Source organism: Pelophylax lessonae, assembly GCF_965119305.1.
Source record: "Pelophylax lessonae genome assembly, chromosome: 11".
Taxonomy (NCBI): Eukaryota; Metazoa; Chordata; class Amphibia; order Anura; family Ranidae; genus Pelophylax; species Pelophylax lessonae.
Genome location: NC_138778.1, coordinates 212,257,248 through 212,278,719, shown reverse-complemented (window position 1 = coordinate 212,278,719; position 21,472 = coordinate 212,257,248). Strand labels below are relative to the sequence as shown.

The following is a 21,472-nucleotide window of genomic DNA, read 5'->3' as shown; positions in this document are numbered from 1 at the left end:
TCCCATTGTTGGTGTCAATGGAAAACATTCCGTCTTATCTTTGGTGTCAGTGGGAGGAATTGTGCCCCATTGTTGGTGTCAGCAGGAGGAATGGTGGCCCATCGTTGGTATCAATGGACGGAGTTATGCCCCATTGTTGGTGTCAGTGGGAGGAATTGTGCCCTTTTGATGGGGTCAATGGGAGAAATAAACAAACATGTATCTGCTGCGCTAGGTAATAATTACAAATTAAACACAATACCTGATTAAGTTGCTGGCACAATATTGCTGGACAAAAACAAGAATAAAAAAATAGTAAAAGTGTGCCATTGCAGGGGTATTCTCCTTTCCTTAGATATTCATAAGGCTTTTGACTCCCTGTCATGGGACTACCTCTTCGACGTGTTGACCCGCTTCGGCGCTCCCTTTCTTACTCTGTTACGGGCCCTATATAGTACACCCAGGGCTGTACTTAGGCTGAAGGGTTATTCATCGGACTCTATCCCTATCTGTAGAGGCACACGACAGGGCTGCCCCTTGTCCCCTCTCCTTTTTGTTTTAGCGCTGGAACCGTTGGCCATCAAAATTCGCGCTTCACCGGACGTCCGGGGGGTCGAATGCGGGGGCGTCGAGCACAAGTGCGTCCTTTTTGCGGACGATCTTTTAGCCATTGTCTCTTCACCTGTCACGACCTTACCCAACTTATTTGCGCTGCTGGATACTTTTGCACATATCTCAGGGTTGCACACGAATCAAACGAAATCCCAGGCATTAAACATCTCCCTAGATGGTCGCACAGTGGAGATGCTGAGGAAATCTTTCAAGTTCGAATGGCGTACAGACTCACTACCCTACTTAGGCATTAATTTAACACCTTCCTTGTCTACACTGTACACGAAGAACTTCCCTCCTCTGTTTACACGCCTGAAGGGTGACATGGACAGGTGGTCGATTCAGCCCCCCTCATGGTTTGGCAGATTGTACTCCGTCAAGATGAACATCCTTCCGAGGGTGTTATATCTATTCCTCACTCTGCCAGTCGCGCTGAAACGGTCTGACTTGCTCAAATTTCAGGGTCACATCCTCTCATTTATCTGGGGGAACAAGAGACCTAGGGTGAACAAAAGAACACTGTATACCCCTAAAGCCAGGGGTGGTCTAGGGGTGCCGGACCTGCTGAACTACTATTATGCGGCACAACTGTCCCAGTTGGTGCGATTTCACTCTGAAGGGTCCCCGACGGCCTGGATGGAGTTGGAAGCTAGCTCAGTCCCTGGCCTGGCGGTCTCACATGTTATGTGGCTGTCGCCTAGGGATCGCCCTCCCATTCTGTGCCCGGCCTTGTCTCATTCCTTGGCCATTTGGGATCGCTTGTCCAGGACACGTGGCTTTAAATCCCTGCACGCCCCCTTGGCCCCCATTCTTACCAACAGCGGGTTCCCCCCAGGTCTCTCCCCCAGATCCTTTCAGTGGTGGACAAATAAGGGGCTGCTCCGCATAGCGGACTTTTGTGACCATAGGGGTATCCTCAAACGTCAGCAGTTGATAGATAAATATGCCCTGCCTGTATCTGAATATTATCAGTTTGCACAAATTGATCATTACCTGCGGTCCCTGTCTCACCTGTCCGACCTGACCACCATGACTTCCATGGAATATTTGTGCCGTAAATATGACAAACTACGGGGGTATATATCTATGATTTACAATATACTCGCGGACTCGCCTCTGAAGCTTCCTTATATGGAACGGTTGGAGACGGATGTCCAGGAGGTCGTGGAGTTGGCGGACTGGCATGCCATGGCCCAGGAGGCTTCCAGGTCTCTAGTTAATACTTCCATCATTGAGGCTAATTATAAAGTACTCCTGTGTTGGTACATGGTACCAGCCAGGATTGCATCCTTTTTACCAGGCGCATCCCCTCTGTGTTTTCGGGGTTGTGGCCAAGAAGGCACGATGTTTCATGTTTGGTGGCAATGCCCTAATGTCAGACGCTTTTGGATTAGAGTGTATAATTCCATCTACACTCTCACACATGTGAATTTGATCAAGTCCCCTCAGCAGGCCCTATTGGGCAGAAAGGTGGACGCAGCCACTAGAGTGCAGAGGCAGCTCATTACGTTCATATTTACTGCAGCGAAAATAACAATAGCGAGATCCTGGAAGTCTCCTACTATACCATTTGAGCAACTTGGGCACAAACTGAACTGGATCATGGTTAACGAGCGCTTAACCACTTAAGCCCCGGAAGATTTTACCCCCTTCCTGACCAGGGGGTATTTTGCGATTCGGCACTGACTTTAACGGACAATTGCGCGGTCGTGCGACGCTGTACCTAAACGAATTTGACGTCCTTTTTTTCCCACAAACAGAGCTTTCTTTTGGTGGTATTTGATCACCTGTGCGATTTTTTTTTTTTTTTTTTTTTTTTATCACGCACTATAAACAAAAAAAGAGCGTCAATTTTGCAAAAATAACAATATTTTTCACATTTTTTTTATATGAAATTCCCAAAAAAAAAAAAGTAAAAATCAAAATTTTTTAACCTTTTCGGCCAATTTGTTTTATGCTACATATATTTGGTAAAAAAAAAACGCAAAAAAGCGTATTTTGATTGGTTTGCGCAAAAGTTATCGCGTTTACTAACAAAGGGAAAGATTTTTGTCATTTTTTTTTTTTTTTTTAACGCGTAATGGCGGCGATCTGCGATTTTTATTTTTTTTTCGGTACTGCGACATTGCGGCGGACAGATCGGACCCTTGACTGATATTTTTGACACTTTTGGGGTTACCAGTGACATTACTGCAGTAATCAGTGCTATATATATGCACTGTTACTGTAAAAATACACTGGCAGTGAAGGGGTTAACTTTATTTGAGAGGGAGGGGCTGTGTGTGTCCCTAGGGGCGTGATTCTAACTGTGATTGGCTGTGGCTTGAGGTGTAGTTACACTGATCAACGGTTCTACATAGTAGATCCGTATGATCAGTGTCTCTACACAGGGAGAACTGACAGGCAGCTTGTTTACACAAGCTGCCTGCCTTTCTCCCTCTCCCCTGACGATCGCAGAGTGACCGGCGGACATCAGGACCGCTGGTCACACGCGCGGGGGGGTGCGTGACCACGCGGGAGCGCGCCGCCGGCGGCGCGTGCTCGCTCCCCAGACCCTCCCAGGCTAGTGACGTACCGATACGTCACTCTGCCTGTGAGGGGCTGACCGCCGCCGTATATAGTCGGGCGGCGGTCGGCAAGTGGTTAACAGCACAATTGGAAGACAAAATGTGCGGGTTTGACAAGGTTTGGGAATCGTGGATTAACTATCTCACGGGGGGTGCCTGAGAGATTCGAGGGGGGGGCGGGGCACGGGGTTGGGTCCGATTCTATTTCTTCTTTCTTCTCTTCTTTTTTCCTCCTTTCTTCTCTTCTTTTTTCCTCCTTTCTTCTCTAGGCTCTCTTTCCACTTCTCTCTCTGTACAACTTCTCACCACTGCTTATATGAGGTTTTCAGTGGTAATGTCTCCTAACGGCTTTGTTACTCCTGTTCCCGGCTTCAGGCTGGGGCAGGACTCTGCAGGGTCACAATCTTGCCACTAGCCCTGGGTTTGCATCACGAGGGGCCAAATATTTGGGTCAGCAGGACCTGTCTATCCATGGTAATGGTCTCTCCTGATACCTTATGGTTCCTGTTTTCTGTTACTTAGGTTATAGGCCTTTACCATGTTATTGTGCTGACCTCCTAGGGCCGTGTTGGCTGTTGTTTGCTACTGATGTACCACTGCTCACAGTTATTTTGCACTGATTTTTATGTGTATTTTGCACTAATTTTATGTGTATTTTGTAAAATTTTCAATAAAAATCATTGAAAACAAAAAAAATAGTAAAAGTGCAGCGTTAAAATATAACTAAAAATGATAAAAGTCCGTATCCACAAAGGTCTGTGTGAGATATCCAGAGGAGGTAATGATACTATGGTGCAGCTACGTAGAATAAGCATTAGTTGACCAACACCCGATCACGCTGCCTCTTACCCTCCAATTGAGACCCTCATAACAAAGGTCAAATATGCAGTGGGCAGCAATCCAGTGATATCTCCAGTATCAATATATCCTCTCCAACTTTCTCAAATGTTTCCACTGGGGCTTTGTAAATCTCATGAAGGGACAAAAGAGACACTCATCATGGTGTAGAAATCTCAAATAGGTTTATTAAATAAAAAGAATAACACTCACATGCTAATGGCGTAAGCTCGCATATCTGGACATAACATCCAGCATTCCCAACCAGCAAGATGGCTGCCGCATCCCAGCATGCAGTAGCGTCATGGACCTTTGTGGATATGGACTTTTATGATTTTTAGTTATTACATTTTAGCACTGCACTTATACTCTTTTTTTTTATTAATGGGAGGAATAGTTCCCCATTGTTGGTGTCACAACAGGAATTATGCCCCATTGTTGGTGTCAGTGGATGGAATGGTGCCCCAAGAGCCAGATAAAGGCATGCAAAGGGCCACAGTTTTGAGACCGTTATTATAGAGCCTTGTACTGGAGGACCGGTGTAACGTGAGAATTACCTACCCCGTGAGAAAAACCTACCCTCGTCACTTCCGGCCAGGAACAGCTGAGCAGCGCAGCAGTGCGCATGCTCACAGCCCCGGATACCTAAAGGAACAACTGAGGAGCGGACTAGTGCGCATGCGCACTAGTATGAAAATATCACGGTGTACCGTGAAAAAAACCTACCCACGCGGCAGTTACATAAAACAGCTGTGCGGCAATACGAGTCATCTCCGCTCCTGTCCCGGTCACTTCCCTGCTCTTGGCAAGAAAATATAAAAGCGGCTCTCGGCTCCGTGATTTATGTTTTCATACACCCGCCGCCGCTTTTATATTTACTTGCCGAGAGCAGGGAAGTGGCAGGGACAGGAGCGGAGATCACTCGTATTGCAACACAGTTGTTTTAATGTAACCGCTGCATTACATACAGTGCCGTGAACCGGAAGTGACGAGGGGTAGGTTTTTCTCACGGGTAGGTAATTCTCACGGAACACCGGTGCTACCCCCCCTTATCAGCTGCCCTGTGCTGGTGCACTGATCACATGATCTTTCTCTGATCCTGTCATTGGCCTATATCACATGACCCATGGTTTACCTTCTATTTTTGTGGTGTCCAGGTAAAATCTGGTATTTCTAAAGTGCTGGGGTTGGTGTACCTTAAATAAAGCTGCATCTTCTTCCTCACTATAGTTCTGTTTGGAAGCGTGCTTCCATGGGATTCTGAACCTTGTCTTCTGCTCATCCTCCCAACGAAGGCCGGGGTACTTGCCGCTGTCGATTTGAAGTATCAGCCACTCTTTTAGTCTTAGAGGATGGGCAGGCTTCTGATACATCTGGACAAAGCGTCTGAATTCTTCAGCTATACTCATTTAGGACACTGAAAAGACAAAAAAGAACCAGGATTGTGGAGGTAATCTAGATTTCTATAGTCCTTTTCCCATCAGTCCTTCATCCTATACAGACCAGCCCTAAATCATCTGACATTAAAGTAGACCTTTCTCCTGAAAATTACATTCTGGATTCCTTGCTTTTGTCATGCAGTAGGGTCTATATTGCTGTTTAATAAACAGCAAGTCTATAATAAAACCGGAAACTCTATATTCCGACCTTCTTGTCCAGTGGCGGCTGGTGCTCCATCAGTCGGGGGGGGGGGGGGGCGACAGATGGACCTGCCCTCCTCAGAGGGACCTGCCCCTCCATATCTCCTGCACCCCCCCCATGACACTTGCACCAACACATCTCTCCCCCCTGCCCGCCTGCCTGCCTGCTTACTTACCTTGTTTCTCCGGAATGACAGGCGGCGGCTTCCCCCTCAGGCTCCTTCATGTCCCTTCTCAGCGTCCGTCTCCTCCCCCCTTCTTGGCCATTAGGATGCCTTCTCCTTTTGGCCAATCAATCGGGAAACAGGTATAAGGACCCGCTTCCTAATTGGCCGGGAGGAGAATCGGTGTGGCAATAGGGAATATTCATCCGCTATCGTCACAAAATTGGGTGTGACCAGGGTGCAGCGCTCTGCGCCCCGAGCCCACCCTATTTTGAAGCCTATTAGAGACTCTGGCTCTAATCAGGTGCTTTCCAAAAAAAAAAAAAAACCCCATTGGAATCAATGCGTCCAGCGCCCTGCATGTAGATTAGGGGACCAGACGCATGGATAGGGGGGCGGCGCCCCTGCGCCCCCCAATGGATAGGCCGCCACTGTTCTTGGCCATTGTGTTACCTCAGTATAGAAAATTTGATGGACAAGGACAAATTTACTCTCATTGGAAACATTTTCTGAGAGAAACATGGAAGCTGCCATTGGTGACTTGAGAAACTGATCCTGAAAATTCTAGTTGCTTGGCTATTGTGCCAAACCTCTGGCTTCAAGACTTGAGAGGAGCTCCGGCGTCCCCCAAAAAATTAAAAGTCAGCAGCTACCTAGCTACGGATTTTTAGTATAAGGACACTTACCTGTCCAGGGATCCTGCAATGTCCAGACGCGAACCAATTCTTCAGCTTCGGGTGCAGGCACCGGGCATCTTAGGTAAGGTAAAGTTTTCTACTGCTTATGCGCAAGTCGCGCTGGACTTTCTGAATGGTCCCACCGTCTTCTGGGATTTATTTGTGTCCCAGAATGCTGTGGGGAGAAGGAGGGGCCGGATATCATCGTAGATCACCGTGGGTACTTGTCAAAACCAGGTACCCGCTACCACCTAAAAAGTGCCAAGTGTTGCAGTGGAGGGGGAGAGGGTGCACACAAGCGGAGCTTCCCCTTTTGGGTGGAGCTCCGTTTTAAGTCAGTGGTTGTCAACTTATGAGCTAAAGGAGGACCTCAAACGTGGCCTCCCAACATCACCAAAGGACCGCACCTAATGCTTAATATATGTAATGCTTGAGAGGACTTTCAGAAACTGGAGACCTAATAGAGGAAGGAAGGGTCAAAGAGTGAGGACACATTTCCAACTGGAGATTTGCTGCAGAAGACAATACGAAACTGGGACCATGTTACATGAGGTTAGTAGAGATCAATTATATTACCTTAGTGTATTCTCCTAAGCTTGGATCTAGCACTTTTCAATCTGACATTCTCTGCTGATGATCCAGCGATAAGGATTTCTTAAAAAATCGTTATTAACCACTTAAGCCCCGGAGGATTTGGCTGCTGAAAGACCAGGGCCTATTTTGCGATTCGGCACTGCGTGACTTTAACGGACAATTGCGCGGTTGTGCGACGCTGTACCCAAATGAAAGTGACGTCCTTTTTTCCCCATAAACAGAGCTTTCTTTGGTGGTATTTGATCACCTGTGCAATTTTTACTTTTTGCGCTATAAACAAAAAAAGAGCAACAATTTTGAAAAAATAACAATATTTTTCACATTTTTTTATATGAAATTCCCCAAAAAAATTTAAAAATCTAAATTTTTTAACATTTTAGGCTAATTTGTTTTCCGCTACATATTTTTGGTGAAAAAAATCGCAATAAGCATATTTTGATTGGTTTGCGCAAAAGTTATTGCGTTTACTAACTACGGGAAAGATTTATGTCATTTTTATTGTTTTTTTTTTTAACTAGTAATGGCGGTGATCTGCGTTTTTTTTTTTTGCGGGACTGCGACTTTGCGGCAGCCAGATCGGACCCTTGACTAACATTTTTGACACTTTTGGGGGTACCAGTGACATTACTACAGTAATCAGTGCTATACATATGCACTGTTACTGTAAAAAGGACACTGGCAGGGAAGGGGTTAACTTTATTAGAGAGCAAGGGGTTAAGTGTGTCACTAGGGGCATGCTTCTAACTGTAAAGGGGTGTGGCTTTTGATGTAACCACAGAGACATACGATCCTACATAGCAGGATCGTATGATCTGTGCTGTTACATCAGGGAGAATGACAGGCGGCTTTGTTTACAGCAGCCGCCTGCCTTTCTCCCTCTCCAGCAGGAGAACGTGAGTGACCGATGGACATCAGAGCCGCCGGTCACTCGCGCGGAGATGCCCGTGAATGAGCGGGGGTGGGAGTGCGCCTCCGGCGGCGCGCGCTCGCCCATTATTGGCTCGCGGGCGAGTGACGTACCCATACGTCACTTTGCCTGCACGGGACTGACCGCCGCAGTATATGTACTTGCGGCGGTCGGCAAGTGGTTAAAAACTCAAGGGGTCAATTCACTAAGGGTTAACTAACGCGGAAAAAATGTGGTAAAATAACTAATGCGGAAACAAATGTGTAAATGTTTAATTCACTAACAATTGTGCAGTTGTAACTACTGTGGTAAAGTTTCAATATTGCGGTAATTACTATATATTTTCATGTAGTAATTTATCGCATTGAGCTGGTTGCTAAGGAGCAGGCCGGGAAGCGGACTGCCGCGTCCTTAACAACAGATGACCCCCCTCTCCCCTCAATGCCTACCAGGCCCTTTGGTCTGATATTGATTTTAAGAGGGACCAAAAAAATCCACCCAAAATCCATACCAAACCCTTATCTGAGCATGCAGCCTGGTAGGTCAGGAAAGGGTGGGGACGAGCGAGCGACCCCGCCCTCCTGAACCATACAAGGCCACATGCCCTCAACATGGCGGGGTGCTTTGGGCCTCTGCCCCCTCACCCCAAAGCACTTTGTCCCCATGTTGATGGGGACAAGGGCCTCTTCCCCACAACCCTGGGCAGTGGTTGTGGGGGTCTGCAGACAGGGGACTTATCGGAATCTAGGGGCCCCCCTCCAGGTGACTGAGTAGGGGTACAATGTACCCCCTATGTAATGAGTATGGGGTACCCCTACTCATTCACCAAAAAAGTGTCAAAAAGAAATAAAAACACACACAGTTTTTGACAATTCCTTTATTAAAAAATGTAAAAAGAACGTCCCTCGATGTGGATTATCATCATTACCGAAACCCGTCGCAAAGCCAGACTCAAGAAATATGAAAAAAAAAAAAACCTCCGGCCCCGATTAAGACTTCCGACGACTGTCTGCTCTGCCGTCTGACAGTTCTTAAATAGCCAAGAGGAGGAGTCACCTGGTGGCCCCACCCCCTTGTGATGTCACCGCCCCGACATGTGCCTGCCCGCTGATGTCACAAGGGGGCAGGGCTACTCATGGGGCCGGGATCTGGGGGCCCCCTTGTTAAAGATTCAGATAAATCCCCTGCCCGCAGACCCCCACGACCACTGCCCAGGGTTGTGGGGAAGAGGCCCTTGTCCCCATCAACATGGGGACAAGGTGCTTTGTGATGGGGCCTTGTATGGTCCGGAGGAGGAGGGGGCGCTCACTCATCCCCTCCCTTTCCTGACCTGATGGGCTGCATGCTCAGATAAGGGTTTGGTATGGATTTTAGAGGGGGCCCCACACCTTTTTTTCTTTTTGCGTGGTGTTCCCCTTAAAATCCATACCAGACCCGAAGGGCCTGATATGCATTGGGGAGGACCCCCACACTGTTTCTGACAAATACCGCCAGCAAAACCCTGATGATAAATATTGCATGTTTTTTTACTCTCTGTTCCATTTGTGAATTGGACTTAAGAGCTTACCACATGTTTTTTTTGGCGATATTTACCGTCACATTTTTCATTTTGCGGTAATCACTGCATAATCATTATTTTTTTAATTCTTGTGAATTGGACTTTTTTACCGCATGCGATCATTTATGAAAATGAGTCAGGTGACCATGTTAACACATGCGGTAAACGTTAGTGAATTGACGCCCAAGATCGGTATAAGTTAATTATAAATAAAACTACTTAATTGGAAATGAAACTTGAATATTGCATATTGCATTTAATATTCGCCCTATATTTTGCTGAGTCAATATGGGAAATACTTTATTTTTCTTGTCTGTATCAAATCAATAAAAAATTATTAAACTAAAACTACAAAACACAGGGAAATGTGAACATATTGCAGAAATAAATACTGAATGAATACTGAATATGTTTATTTTTAAATTGGCCAGAAATATATTTTAAATGTGTGGTAAATGGAAGACTCAGCTTTTACTATACCCACCTTGTAAGTCCTGATATTGTAATAAATATTGCATTTATGGTGTAACTTTAGGCTCCATTCACAATTTAAAAATAAACATATTCAGTACTCATTCAATATTTATTTCGGCAATAAATGCACATTTCCTGTGTTTTGTATTTTTAGTACATAATACATTTTTATTGATTTGATACAAACAAGAAAAAGAAAGTATTTCCCATACGGCAACATATAGGGCAAATATGGTATACAGCACTGATTTCTTTTTTAGTTTTATTTTTTTTTTTAAACATGCATTAAAATCTCTAACGCTCCCTTCACATATAGGCGTTTTCAGATCGCTGGCAGAATTGCCACAATTTTGCCCGCGATTCTGAACCATTGCAAGTCACTGTGACACCCATGCGCTTCCCGTGACTTGCAATGGCACCCCAAACGCGGCGCGATTTTGCCCCGATTGTCGCCCGACGAATTGCAGTAAAATCGTGCAAACAGAATCGTGGGAAGAAGTTCTTGTACTTCTTCTGGGTCGTCAGGCGTCCCGCGATTCTGTTTGCGCGATTTTACCACGATTCGTCAGGCGATAAAATTGCGACAGTGCAAGTCACGGAATCGCTTGGGCGTTCGGCGACTTGCAATGGTGCAGAATCGCGGCAATTCTGCCCGCGATCCGAAAAGCCTATATGTGAATGGAGTGTTAAGAGATTTTAACGCATGTTTAAAAAATTAAAAAAAAAAAGGCACTAAAAAATCAGTGCTGTATACCTTATAGGGGGAAGCTGTAGTGCAGGGGTCTTCAAACTATGGTCCTCCAGTTGTTCAGGAACTACAATTCCCATCATGCCTAGTCATGTCTGTGAATGTCAGAGTTTTACAATGCCTCATGGGATGTGTAGTTCCGCAACAGCTGGAGGATCCCTGCAGTAGTGCATGGCACAGGCTGTCTATAACTTAATCCTATGCTCTGTAATTCTGTAAGAGGGGGAACTGGGAAGCTGTGGCCCTTGTGGCTGGCTGCAGGCTGAAATTGGAAGATCTTTTTACATCGGGGTCAGAATTTTGGTTATGCTTTGATTGCTGTTTCCAATATTCCTGTAATATTAATTAGGGATCGACCGATTAGCAGCAAAGCTGATATATCAAGGGCCGATATGCACTTTCCCCGATATATTGGAATCGGCCCCAGAGGTTACTGATATTGCCGATATTTCGGGAAAGTGCTGTATCGGAGTGATGACTGCAGCTAGAGACATCATCCCCAGTACCGGCGTCCATAGCCGACGGTCGGCTGTCTTGTAACGACAACCGATGTGGCTGAGAAGCCGCTCGGCTGTGATTACAAGGAGCGAGAGGGGACGCCCCTCCCTCCCGCCACCTTCCGAGGCTCGCCCGGGTCTCCCGTTCCACCGGGAGACCCGGGCAACCAGCCTGCACGGCCGCCGAAGACCCGATCAAAGCCGCATTCGGCTCTGATCGGGTCTCCATGTAAAAAACCCGGAAGTGATGTCATGACATCACTTCCGGGTACTTGGCGCCAGATTCAAAAAAATGACAGCATTCAAAACAGCCAAACTCTGCATTTTGAATGCTTTTAAGTGCAGAGGAGTGGTTTGGGGTCTTTTAGACCCCCAGATCTCTCTTCAAGGACGCCCCCCTTCCCGCCGCCTTCTGAAGCTCGCCCGGGTCTCCCGTTCCACCGGGAGACCCAGGCAACCAGCCTGCATGGCCGCTGAAGACCGGTTTAAAGCCGCATTCGGCTCTGATCAGGTGTCCATGTAAAAACCCGGAAGTGATGTCATGACATCGCTTCCGGGTACTCAGCGCCAGATTCAAAAAAATGACAGCATTCGAAGCTTGGCGTTTTGAATGCTTTTAAGTGCAGAGGAGGGGTTTGGGTATTTTAGACCCCCAAATCTCTCCTCAAGAGTACCTGTGTATAAAAAAAATGAATAAAAAAATAAGAAAAAAAAAATTAAAAAAAGCGATATCGGTCGATCACTAATATTAACCACTTTACCACCGGAGGATTTTGCTGTCTTACGTCCAGGCCACTTTTTGCGATTCGGCACTGTGCGAATTTAACTGACAATTGCGCGGTCGTGCGACGCCGTACCCAAACAAAATTTACGTCGTTTTTTTTCCCACAAACAGAGCTTTCTTTTGGTGGTATTTGATCACCTGTGCGATTTTTACTTTTTGCGCTATAAACAAAAAAAGAGCGTCAATTTTGAAAAAATAACAATATTTTTCAAATTTTTTTATATGAAATTCTCCCCCCAAAAAATGTAAAAATCTAAATTTTTTTAAATTTTTTGGCCAATTTGTTTTCTGCTACATATGTTTGGTAAAAAAAATCACAATAAGCGTATTTTGATTGGTTTGCGCAAAAGTTATTGTGTTTACTAACTAAGGGAAAGATTTCTGTCATGTTTGGTGTTTTTTTTTTTTTAACGAGCAATGGCGGCGATCTGCGATTTTTTTTTTTTTTTTTTTGCGGGACTGCGACATTGCGGCGGACAGATCGGACCCTTGACTGACATTTTTTAAACTTTTGGGGGTACCAGTGACATTACTGCAGTAATCAGTGCTATACATATGCACTGTTACTGCAAAAATGACACTGGCAGGGAAGGGGTTAATTTTATTGGAGAGGGAGGGGTTAATGTATGCCTGGTGCTTACTGACATGTGTGGGGGGAGGTGACTGAGTGACACAGGGACAGATTGCATGTTCAGCTATGCTGAACCCTGCAATCTGTCACTGTCTGTCACTTAGGAGACAGTAAACAAAGCGGGCGGATCTCCAAACTCGATTCCCCGGCGATCGGGGAAGAGCAGCGGCGATCGCCGCCGCTCCTCCCCTGGCCCGACTCCCGCTGTGAATGAATACAGCGGGAGCGAGCCTCCGGCGCCGCGCGTGCGCCGCCCACAAGGGGAGGAGTCCAGCGACATAGGTCTACGTCGCTGGACGATAACTAACCACTTTGCCGCAGTAGAGCTCGAGTGAGCGGTCGGCAAGTGGTTAATAACCGGGGCCGGAAGTGGTAGGGGAGATCTTTCCACCAGAGACCCAGACAGCATTAAAAACCTGACAGGGGCTATAACTCTTTATATCACTTTGCTAACAATAAAAAAGGAAAAAAAACCCCATTAAGTGCCTTGTATAGCAGTTTGTACGTTATCAATTTTTAATGGAACAAGAGACTTCCATTAGGCAGCACTGAGGGACGCTTTGTATTCATTCATCCAACTCTCATACAGGCACATTGCAAACAAATTCACTATTTACCGTTCTCAAGGAAGTGTTGAGCAATTAATCCGATGGTTGTTGGCCGTTTGACCGTTTGTGATTTTCCTTTCCCTAAATGCTTCAGCATTTCCTGCTTTGACACGCAGTACCTCTTCCCATTCATTTTACAGCATGAGTAATAATTTATAACACACAAGCAGTTTCTATTTCGTTATATACACCAACGACCAGAGTTAGTCATGCTATTTAAAGTGCAACTCCAGCTTAAAGGGTAACTCCGCTTTCGTGGGGGGAAAAAAAATCAGCACATAAAGGAAAAAAACAATATAGCATATACAATTGCGACACAAATCATATTGTGATTGAATGTTATTAAAAATTATCTTTCCTTTTTAATCTGCAGCTTTTGTAATTTTCTGAAAATGCAATACAATATGGCCGCCTGGAGGTGTGCTGTACACAGAATGTATACTAACCACAACCCAGAAACATAATTTCCCGCTTGTGTGATTGGCTCACTGATTTTCCCAGAAGTCTGCACTAAGATACAAGTCAGATTTCTGACATCCCCTGCAATAAAAATGTAATTTTTGGTGAGATACTCCCAATAGGAACACGTCTAAAGGGATGCAGGCCCAGCAGATTTCCTCATTAGTGCCCTGCAGCTGCCACAGCTGATAGATAATTATGAAACCACTCCCATTAGACCCACTCAGCACAGAGGAACAAACAATGATTTCTTCAGAATAAGGGCTCTTTCACACGGGCGTTCCTTTTTTTTTGCCCGATCAGTTCCTTTTTTTTTTTTGTAAGGCTCCTTTCACATGGCCGCTCCGTGTGAAAGGTCCGCTGCGGGACTTTTTTTTTTTTTTTCCACGGAGCGGATGGGATGATATGCGGACCTAATGTAAGTATATGGCACTGCGGATGTCAGCGGATGACACCGCTGACATCCGATTTTCCTTCCTTTCCGTTTTTTACACGGATGGAAAAATAGGGTTCTGTTCCGTTCCAAAAAACGGAACAGAACTGAAAGGAGGAAAATAGGGTGTCAGCGGATGGTATTCCGCTGACATCCGCAGTGCCATTCACTTACATTGATGTCCGCAAATCATCCGCAAAAAAATAGGATGATTTGCGGACACACGGAAAGCAGCGGAGCGGCCGTGTGAAAGGACCCTAACGGACACGGATGACACTTGTGTCATCCGGTCCGTATGTCCGTTTTTCATCCCATCCGTTTGCTGATGAAAAACTGACATAATGCATGTCTATGTAAATACGGATGTCTGCGGATGACACCACTGACATCCGTTTTTGCTTCCGTTCCGTTTTTTGAAAGGAAGAAAAAATAGGGTTCTCCTCGGTTCAAAAAAACTGAACTGAACTGAACTGACAAAAAACGGACGTCAGAGGATGATCATCCGATGACATCCGTATTTACATAGAGATACATTATGTCCGTTTTTCATCCGCAAACGGATGGGATGAAAAACGGACATACGGAACGCCCGTGTGAAAGAGCCCTAACAAAAGGTAGGAATCTGCAACAAAGTTTGGTAAAATCCCTGTAATGTACAGAGATCACCCAGAGGGGAATGTTTTTTTCTCAACAAAAGTGGAGTTACGCTTTAACTTTCCCCCCCCACCACCTGCCCTCCCTTAACCACTACTGGAGCGGAAGATTTCCCCCCTTAATGACCAGGCAATTTTTTTGCGATTCGGCACTGCGTTACTTTAACGAAAAATTGTGCGGTCGTGCGACGCTGTACCCAAATACAATTGATGTCCTTTTTTCCCCATAAATAGAGCTTTCTTTTGGTGGTATTTGATCACCTCTGCAATTTTTATTTTTTGCGCTATAAACAAAAATAGAGTTACAATTCTGAAAAAAATATATATTTTTCACATTCTGCTATTTAACATTCCCCCAAAAAAATTTAAAAATCTACATTTTTTAACATTTTAGGCCAATTTGTTTTCTGCTACATATTTTTCGTAAAAAAAATTACAATAAGCGTATTTTGATTGGTTTGCGCAAAAGTTATCGCGTCTACTAACTACGGGAAAGATTTATGTAATTTTTATGTTTTTTTTTACTAGTAATGGAAGTGATCTGAGATTTTTAGCGGGACTGCGACATTGCGGCGGACAGATCGGACCCCTGGCTGACATTTTTTATGCTTTTGGGGGTACCAGTGACATTACTGCAGTAATCAGTGCTAAATATATGCACTGTTACTGTAAAAATGACACTGGCAGGGAAGGGGTTAACTGTATTGGTGATCAAGGGGTTAAAGAGGAAGTAAACCCTCCTCTACAACTTGTACCTATAGGTAAGCCTATGATAAGGATTACCTATAGGTACTGTAAATATCTCCTAAACATGTACCGTTTAGGAGATATTTACCTTTAATGCAGCCAGTGACGTCACTGGCGCATGCACTCTGAAGGAACGGCAGATCGTGCCGTTCCTTCAGAGCCCCGTGCCGTGACCGTCGGCTCCCGCGCGCGTGCGCGGGAGTGACGTCACCGCGGCTCCGGCCAATCAGATGGCCGGATGCCGCGATCCCGGAAGACGGGCGACTATACATGTCGCCCGTCATACAGGTAAGCGGACGGCACGGCGGGGGCTCGTTCTAAGGTAAGTATTTCATAATGAGCTAGTATGCGATGCATACTAGCTCATTATGGGTTTCTCTTTCAGGATGTAAAGAAGAGAAAAAATTTTTTTCTCGTGTACAACCTCTTTAAGTGTGACCCTAGGGGCATGATTCTAACTGGGGGCGTGACTTGTGAAGTAATCACAGAGACATGCGATCCTATATAGCAGGATCACATAGCCTCTGTGATCACTTCAGGGAGAATGACAGACGGCTGTGTTTACATCAGCCGTCTGTCTTTCTCTCTCAGCTGTTGGAGATCGCGAGTGGCCGGCGGACATCGGAGCCGCCTGTCACATGCACTGGCTCCCCAGCTGAAAAACGGGGGCGGGAGCGTGCCACCGGCGGTGAGCGTCCGCCCCCTAGAGTCTCCTGAGCAAGAGACGTAACATAACGTCACTTTGCCCAGGAGCGGCTGCCTGCGGCGGGCGGTCGTTATGTGGTTAAAGTAGACACGTGCAACTCATTTCATTCCAAAAGTAAATTCAGATCATTTTTTGGTTATTTATGAATTCGGATGTATTTGAACATTCATTGAAATTCGTTTCATCTATTCATTTTCTAACAGAATTTAAATTTTTCAAAGCAGTTCTAATTCAGATCTGTAGAAAAAAAAACGATTGACCTATTCGAATTCTGTTTGAGGAATAGCTGGTTGTTAAGGAGCTGGTTGCCACTAAGCCGGCGGCCACATCCTTCACACCCGATGACTCATCAGCTGTCAGCTGGCTTCCCCACGGACAGCTGAACTGTATACAAAAGAATGCTGGCAATAGAAAAGTCAGGAAAAAAAACAGCGTAGGGCCCCCCCCCCCCCCCCGAATCCATACCAGGCCCTTCGGGTCTAGTATGGATTCTAAAGGGAACCCCACGCCAACATTAAAAAAAAAAATCCATACCAGACCCTTTTCTGGTACATCACCCAATGTAGATCTATCCTCAATCCCGCCGCACCCAAAAACCTCCGGCCTCGTCAAAGGCTCTCCGCTGACTGCCTGCTCCTCTGGTAATGGGCAGAGTCACCCGATGACATCAGTGGGCAACCCCGCCCCTTTGTGACATCACCGACGGGGATGTCAGAAGAAGGAGCAGGCAGTCTGCGGAGGCCGGAGGGTTTTTATTTTTTTGGGTCCAGCAGGCGGCGTGATTGAGGATTGATTTACATCGGGGGAAGAATGTTTTTTATTTTTTAATAGAGGAATTGTCATAGACACATGTACTGTCTTTATTCACTTTTTTTGGTGAATGAGAAGGTAGTACCCCATACTCATTCACATGGGGAGGGGGGGGCAGGATCTGGGGGCCCCAATGATAAAGGGGGCTTCAAGATTTCCATAAGCCCCCCCACCTGCAGACCCCCACAGCCAAAGCCCAGAGTTGTGGGGAAGAGGCCCTTTTCCCCATCAACATGTGGGCAATAGTCTGGTATGGATTTTTTTTTAACATTTTGGCGTGGAGTTTCCCTTAGAATCAATACCAGACCCGAAGAGCCTGGTAGGAATTGGGGGGGGGGGGGCGCGGGGGGGGCGCCCCCATGCTGTTTTTTCTTCTGACTTTTCTATTGCCGGCATTCTTTAGTTTACATTTCAGCTCTCAGCGGGTGACAGCTGATGAGTCATCAGTTGTTAAGGATGTGGCGGCCGGCTTCCCAGCCCGCTCCGTAACAACCAGCTATTCTTAACGCAGAATTTAAATTGGTTGATGATGTTTTGAAAACGAAACGAAATGAAACCAAACGAAACTAAACTAAACAAATCAACGAAAAAAAAGAAACTAAACACATTTTTCCATTCTGCACGTGTCTACTTTCACCACTTGCCGACCGCCCCATGCAGATTTACTGCGGCAGAGCAGCTCAGCTGCGCATAATCACATAGATCTACGCGATTATGTGCACGCAGTTTTGGCGGCGCATGTGCTGCCGGAGTCGCGCTCCAACTTAGAAACAGCGGGAGGCAGACTGCGGGAGGAGCGGGCTCGATCGCCGCCGGCCTCCCACGATCGTCGGCAAAACTGACAGGAGAGCCGTCTGGTATGAAAAACAATGTAAGTCGGCTCTCCTGTCAGACAGGCAGGGAAAGATCGTGTGATTCAGCTAAGCTGAAACACCGATCTCTCTCTGACTCTGTTCAATCCATCCCCCACACAGTTAGTAAGCACAACAGGGAACACATTTAACCCCTTGATCACTCCGTGTTAACCCCTTCCCTGCCAGTGTCATTTATACAGTAACAGTGCAATGTTATTTAGCATTGATCACTGTATTAATGTCACTGGTCCCCAAAAAGTGTCACAAAGTGTCAGATTTGTCCGCTGCAATGTCGCAGTTCTGATAAAAATCACTGATCATCGCCATTACTAATAAAAAGTCCATAAATCTATCCCGTAGTTTGTAAACGCTATAACTTTTGCGCAAACCAATTATTATACGCTTTTTTTGGATTTCCTTTTAACAAAAATATGTAGCAGAATACAAATTGGCCTAAACTAAAATTAGATTTTTTACATTTTTTTTATTAGGAATGTTTTATAGCAGAAAGTAGAAAATATTGGTGTTTTTTCAAAATTTACGCATTTTTTGTTTATAGTGCAAAAACGAAAAACCGCAGAGGTGATCAAATACCCCCAAAAGAAAGCTCTATTTAAAGGGGAAAAAAAAGGACATCAATTGTATTTGTGTTCAGCTTCGCACGACCGCGCAATTGTCAGTTAAAGTAATGCAGTCCCAAATCGCAAAAAATGGCCTGCTCATTAAGGGGGTAAAACCTTCCAGGGCTGAAGTGGTTAAAAGACGTGAGTTGACTGAGGCTCATTGACAGTGCCGGGACAAGGTCATCTAGAGCCCAGGGCGAACATGCCAAGCTGCGCCGCCCCCCCCCCCCCAGATATATGAGCATTATGTGTCAGCAAAAAATCCCCCAGAAAAACAACGAGCACTAATCTGCATACATCCCCCCTCCTCCCAAATCATCCCCCCTGCTGAAACCCCCCCTCTCTTGCCCTCCATCCTCCGAATACCCCCCAGCTCAAATGCCCCCCAAAAACAACAAATTCCGCCCTCCTAGCACAAATCCTCTACCCCTAAAATTACACAAAAGTACACCCCCCCCCCCACTTCAAATCCCCCCTGCCAGCACAAATTTCCCCCAAATCCTCCTTCCTAGCACAAATCTTCTTCCCCCCCTCCCAACAAAAATCCCTCTAAATCACCACTATTACCACCCCCCAAATTCCCCTCTTAAAACAATACTTACCCCCTGCTGCCCCTCAAATGCCCCCTTCCAACACAAATCCCCTCTCCCTCGATCTCTTTGTGGTGCCCCTCCTTCTTCACATGATATCACAGTGCCCAGGGCAGCCGTCCCTCCCGCCCACCCTTTGTCCCGGCCCTGCTCATTGGCTCTGTCTTTGCTATTTGTTAGCCTGCTGCTGAGTGAAAGGCTGATAACTGACAGAACACTAAAAATGTAAATGTACTTTTTTTTTTTTTTTTTTTTTTTTAGGGTAATCTATTAGAAAGCACCAAGTTAGTCAGGAACTGACATTATTTTAGTTGGTGACTCAGATGAGCAAATGTTTTGTTTGTTGTATAGATACATTTGCTGTAAAAAGCCCTCCTGCACTGAACTGTGTGTTTCTTGCCTAGCTGAATAGAAGTGCAGGAGAAACCTGCTTGGGCTGTTCCAAAGTGTCCCTGTCTGGTGCATGGTTTACTGCTGCCACTACCCGTTGAGCCTGTCTCCCTTACAATACATTTATTTCTGCAGTTTACTTGTAGGTGGGGTGCCGGGTGGTGCAAAGTCAATAACTCACACAGGCAGGTGCATTAAACTTGTATTGAAGAAATGCAGCAACAGATAACAACAAACCCAGTAGGACAGGGGTAGGGAACCAGGGGCATAACTACAGGGGTTGCAATCGCAACCGGGCCCCATGCTCCAGGGGGCCCATGCAGCTCCCCTGTACACCTGGATAGGAGGGCGGCAGGGGCATCATGTAGAGGAATCACTGTCCTCCTTTTTCCTCCTGTAGCTGCAGGAGGAAAATGGAGGAGATTGGTTCCTCTGTATGCTGCCCCTACCGCCCCTCCTATCCACTTCACTTGTGTTCTACTGTCTTTGGGCCCCTGTGTGCTTCCCTGGTCCCCCCCCCTACTGTGCTTCCCCCCCCCCCCCCCCACTGTGCTCCCTCCCCTCTCCTGCTGGCTGCAGAAGGGGATGGTTCACAATAGATAACCAGGAAGGGGTCGGTAAATATGTCATTTATCAGCTCCTTCCTTTTATGAATGGACAGAGTCATAGTCAGTGACATTGTAAAAAAATAAAATAAAATGATAAAAAATAATACAATTAAAATACCAAAAAATAAAAACGACTGACACCAGTGGGTGAACTTCCAGGATCGCAAAGGTCAAATCTGCGACCGGGGCCCTGGCATTCCACCACCATTGGGAGGCCCCAAGATGGCAGGAAGGGGGCCTAGTGCAGAACTTGTGAAAGGGCCCCGAAATGAGAGTAAAGGGCCCCAGGATCAGTTGGAAGAGCCCCAGCCTTAAAGGGAAGGGCCCCCGCCAGGGGTCCGGGGGGCTCTTCATGGTTTCTTGCACCAGGGCCCTGAAGGTTCTAGTTACGCCTCTGTAGGGAACCTATGGCTCGCAAGCCAGACGTGGCTCTTTTGATGGCTGCATCTGGCTAGCAGACAAATCTTTAATAAAGGGCGGCGTGTCCGGACGTAAGCCGCGCTGGATGTGTAGTCCCAGAGCTCCACTGCATCTAATAGTCAATCCAGTGCCATCCGCGTAGCTGTGCCCGGTGCCAAGGAGATTTCTGCACCCATCGACGGTACACTTTGTGGGCTACCCACCGCTACCCTCAGTTCGTCTCTGGGTGACCGGATTGCCGCGCTACGGACCCTGCGACCTACTCGCGATACCGCCGCCGGCTCGTGTGCTGTGCATCTTGCTGAGGGCCTTGGCAATCACCGCCCGGTAAGGAGACCTGCCATCCGCTCCCTGTGCCCCGACAGACACGATCTCCTTCCCCTCTGACACCCGCGGGAGCTGCCTCTCACATCCACTTCTGAGGCCTTCAGAGGCCGGCCGCCATTTTCTCAGGGCCTATACTCACCTCCATCACTCGCAGGCCTGCAGGTGCTTCACCACTCCGGCCTCATTGCATACCTGCCTGCTCTGCTCTCTTCCCAGCACTTTCACACGGCTCCATCTACTCACTGTATAGCAGCTACCCATGAATATGAATATTACATAAAGATTCCCGACCCCTGAAATATAGTGTATGGCTCTCACGGAATTACATTTGAAAATATGTGGTGTTCATGGCTCTCTCAGCCAAAAAGGTTCCTGACCCCTGCAGTAGGAGAACCACCCTGCCCGGCACACTCACAATTCAGTAGTGTGACTGGTGTAGATTCAGGCCGGAATGATAGCACCTGCTGAGAGGGGACTGAATGCGGCCTGGCTGTCTGGTCCCCAACCAGGAGGATGTCCAGAAGAGATGAGGCCCTACTCTTACCCTCTTCATCAAGAACCTTTCTCTAGCACTA

The 21,472-nt window shown here is 46.5% G+C and overlaps 1 protein-coding gene across 1 annotated transcript in view; it reads right to left on the bottom strand.

Annotated features, from left to right (window-relative positions):
• Nucleotides 1–21,472, bottom strand: part of LOC309566295 (interferon regulatory factor 4-like) — a 63,589-nt gene that overhangs the window by 25,311 nt on the left and 16,806 nt on the right. Inside the window, exon 2 of the mRNA XM_082271400.1 lies at nucleotides 5,192–5,412. Within this exon, the coding sequence (XP_082127526.1) occupies nucleotides 5,192–5,404 (213 nt within the window). The 5' untranslated portion in view covers nucleotides 5,405–5,412. The remainder of the gene's footprint in view (nucleotides 1–5,191; nucleotides 5,413–21,472) is intronic.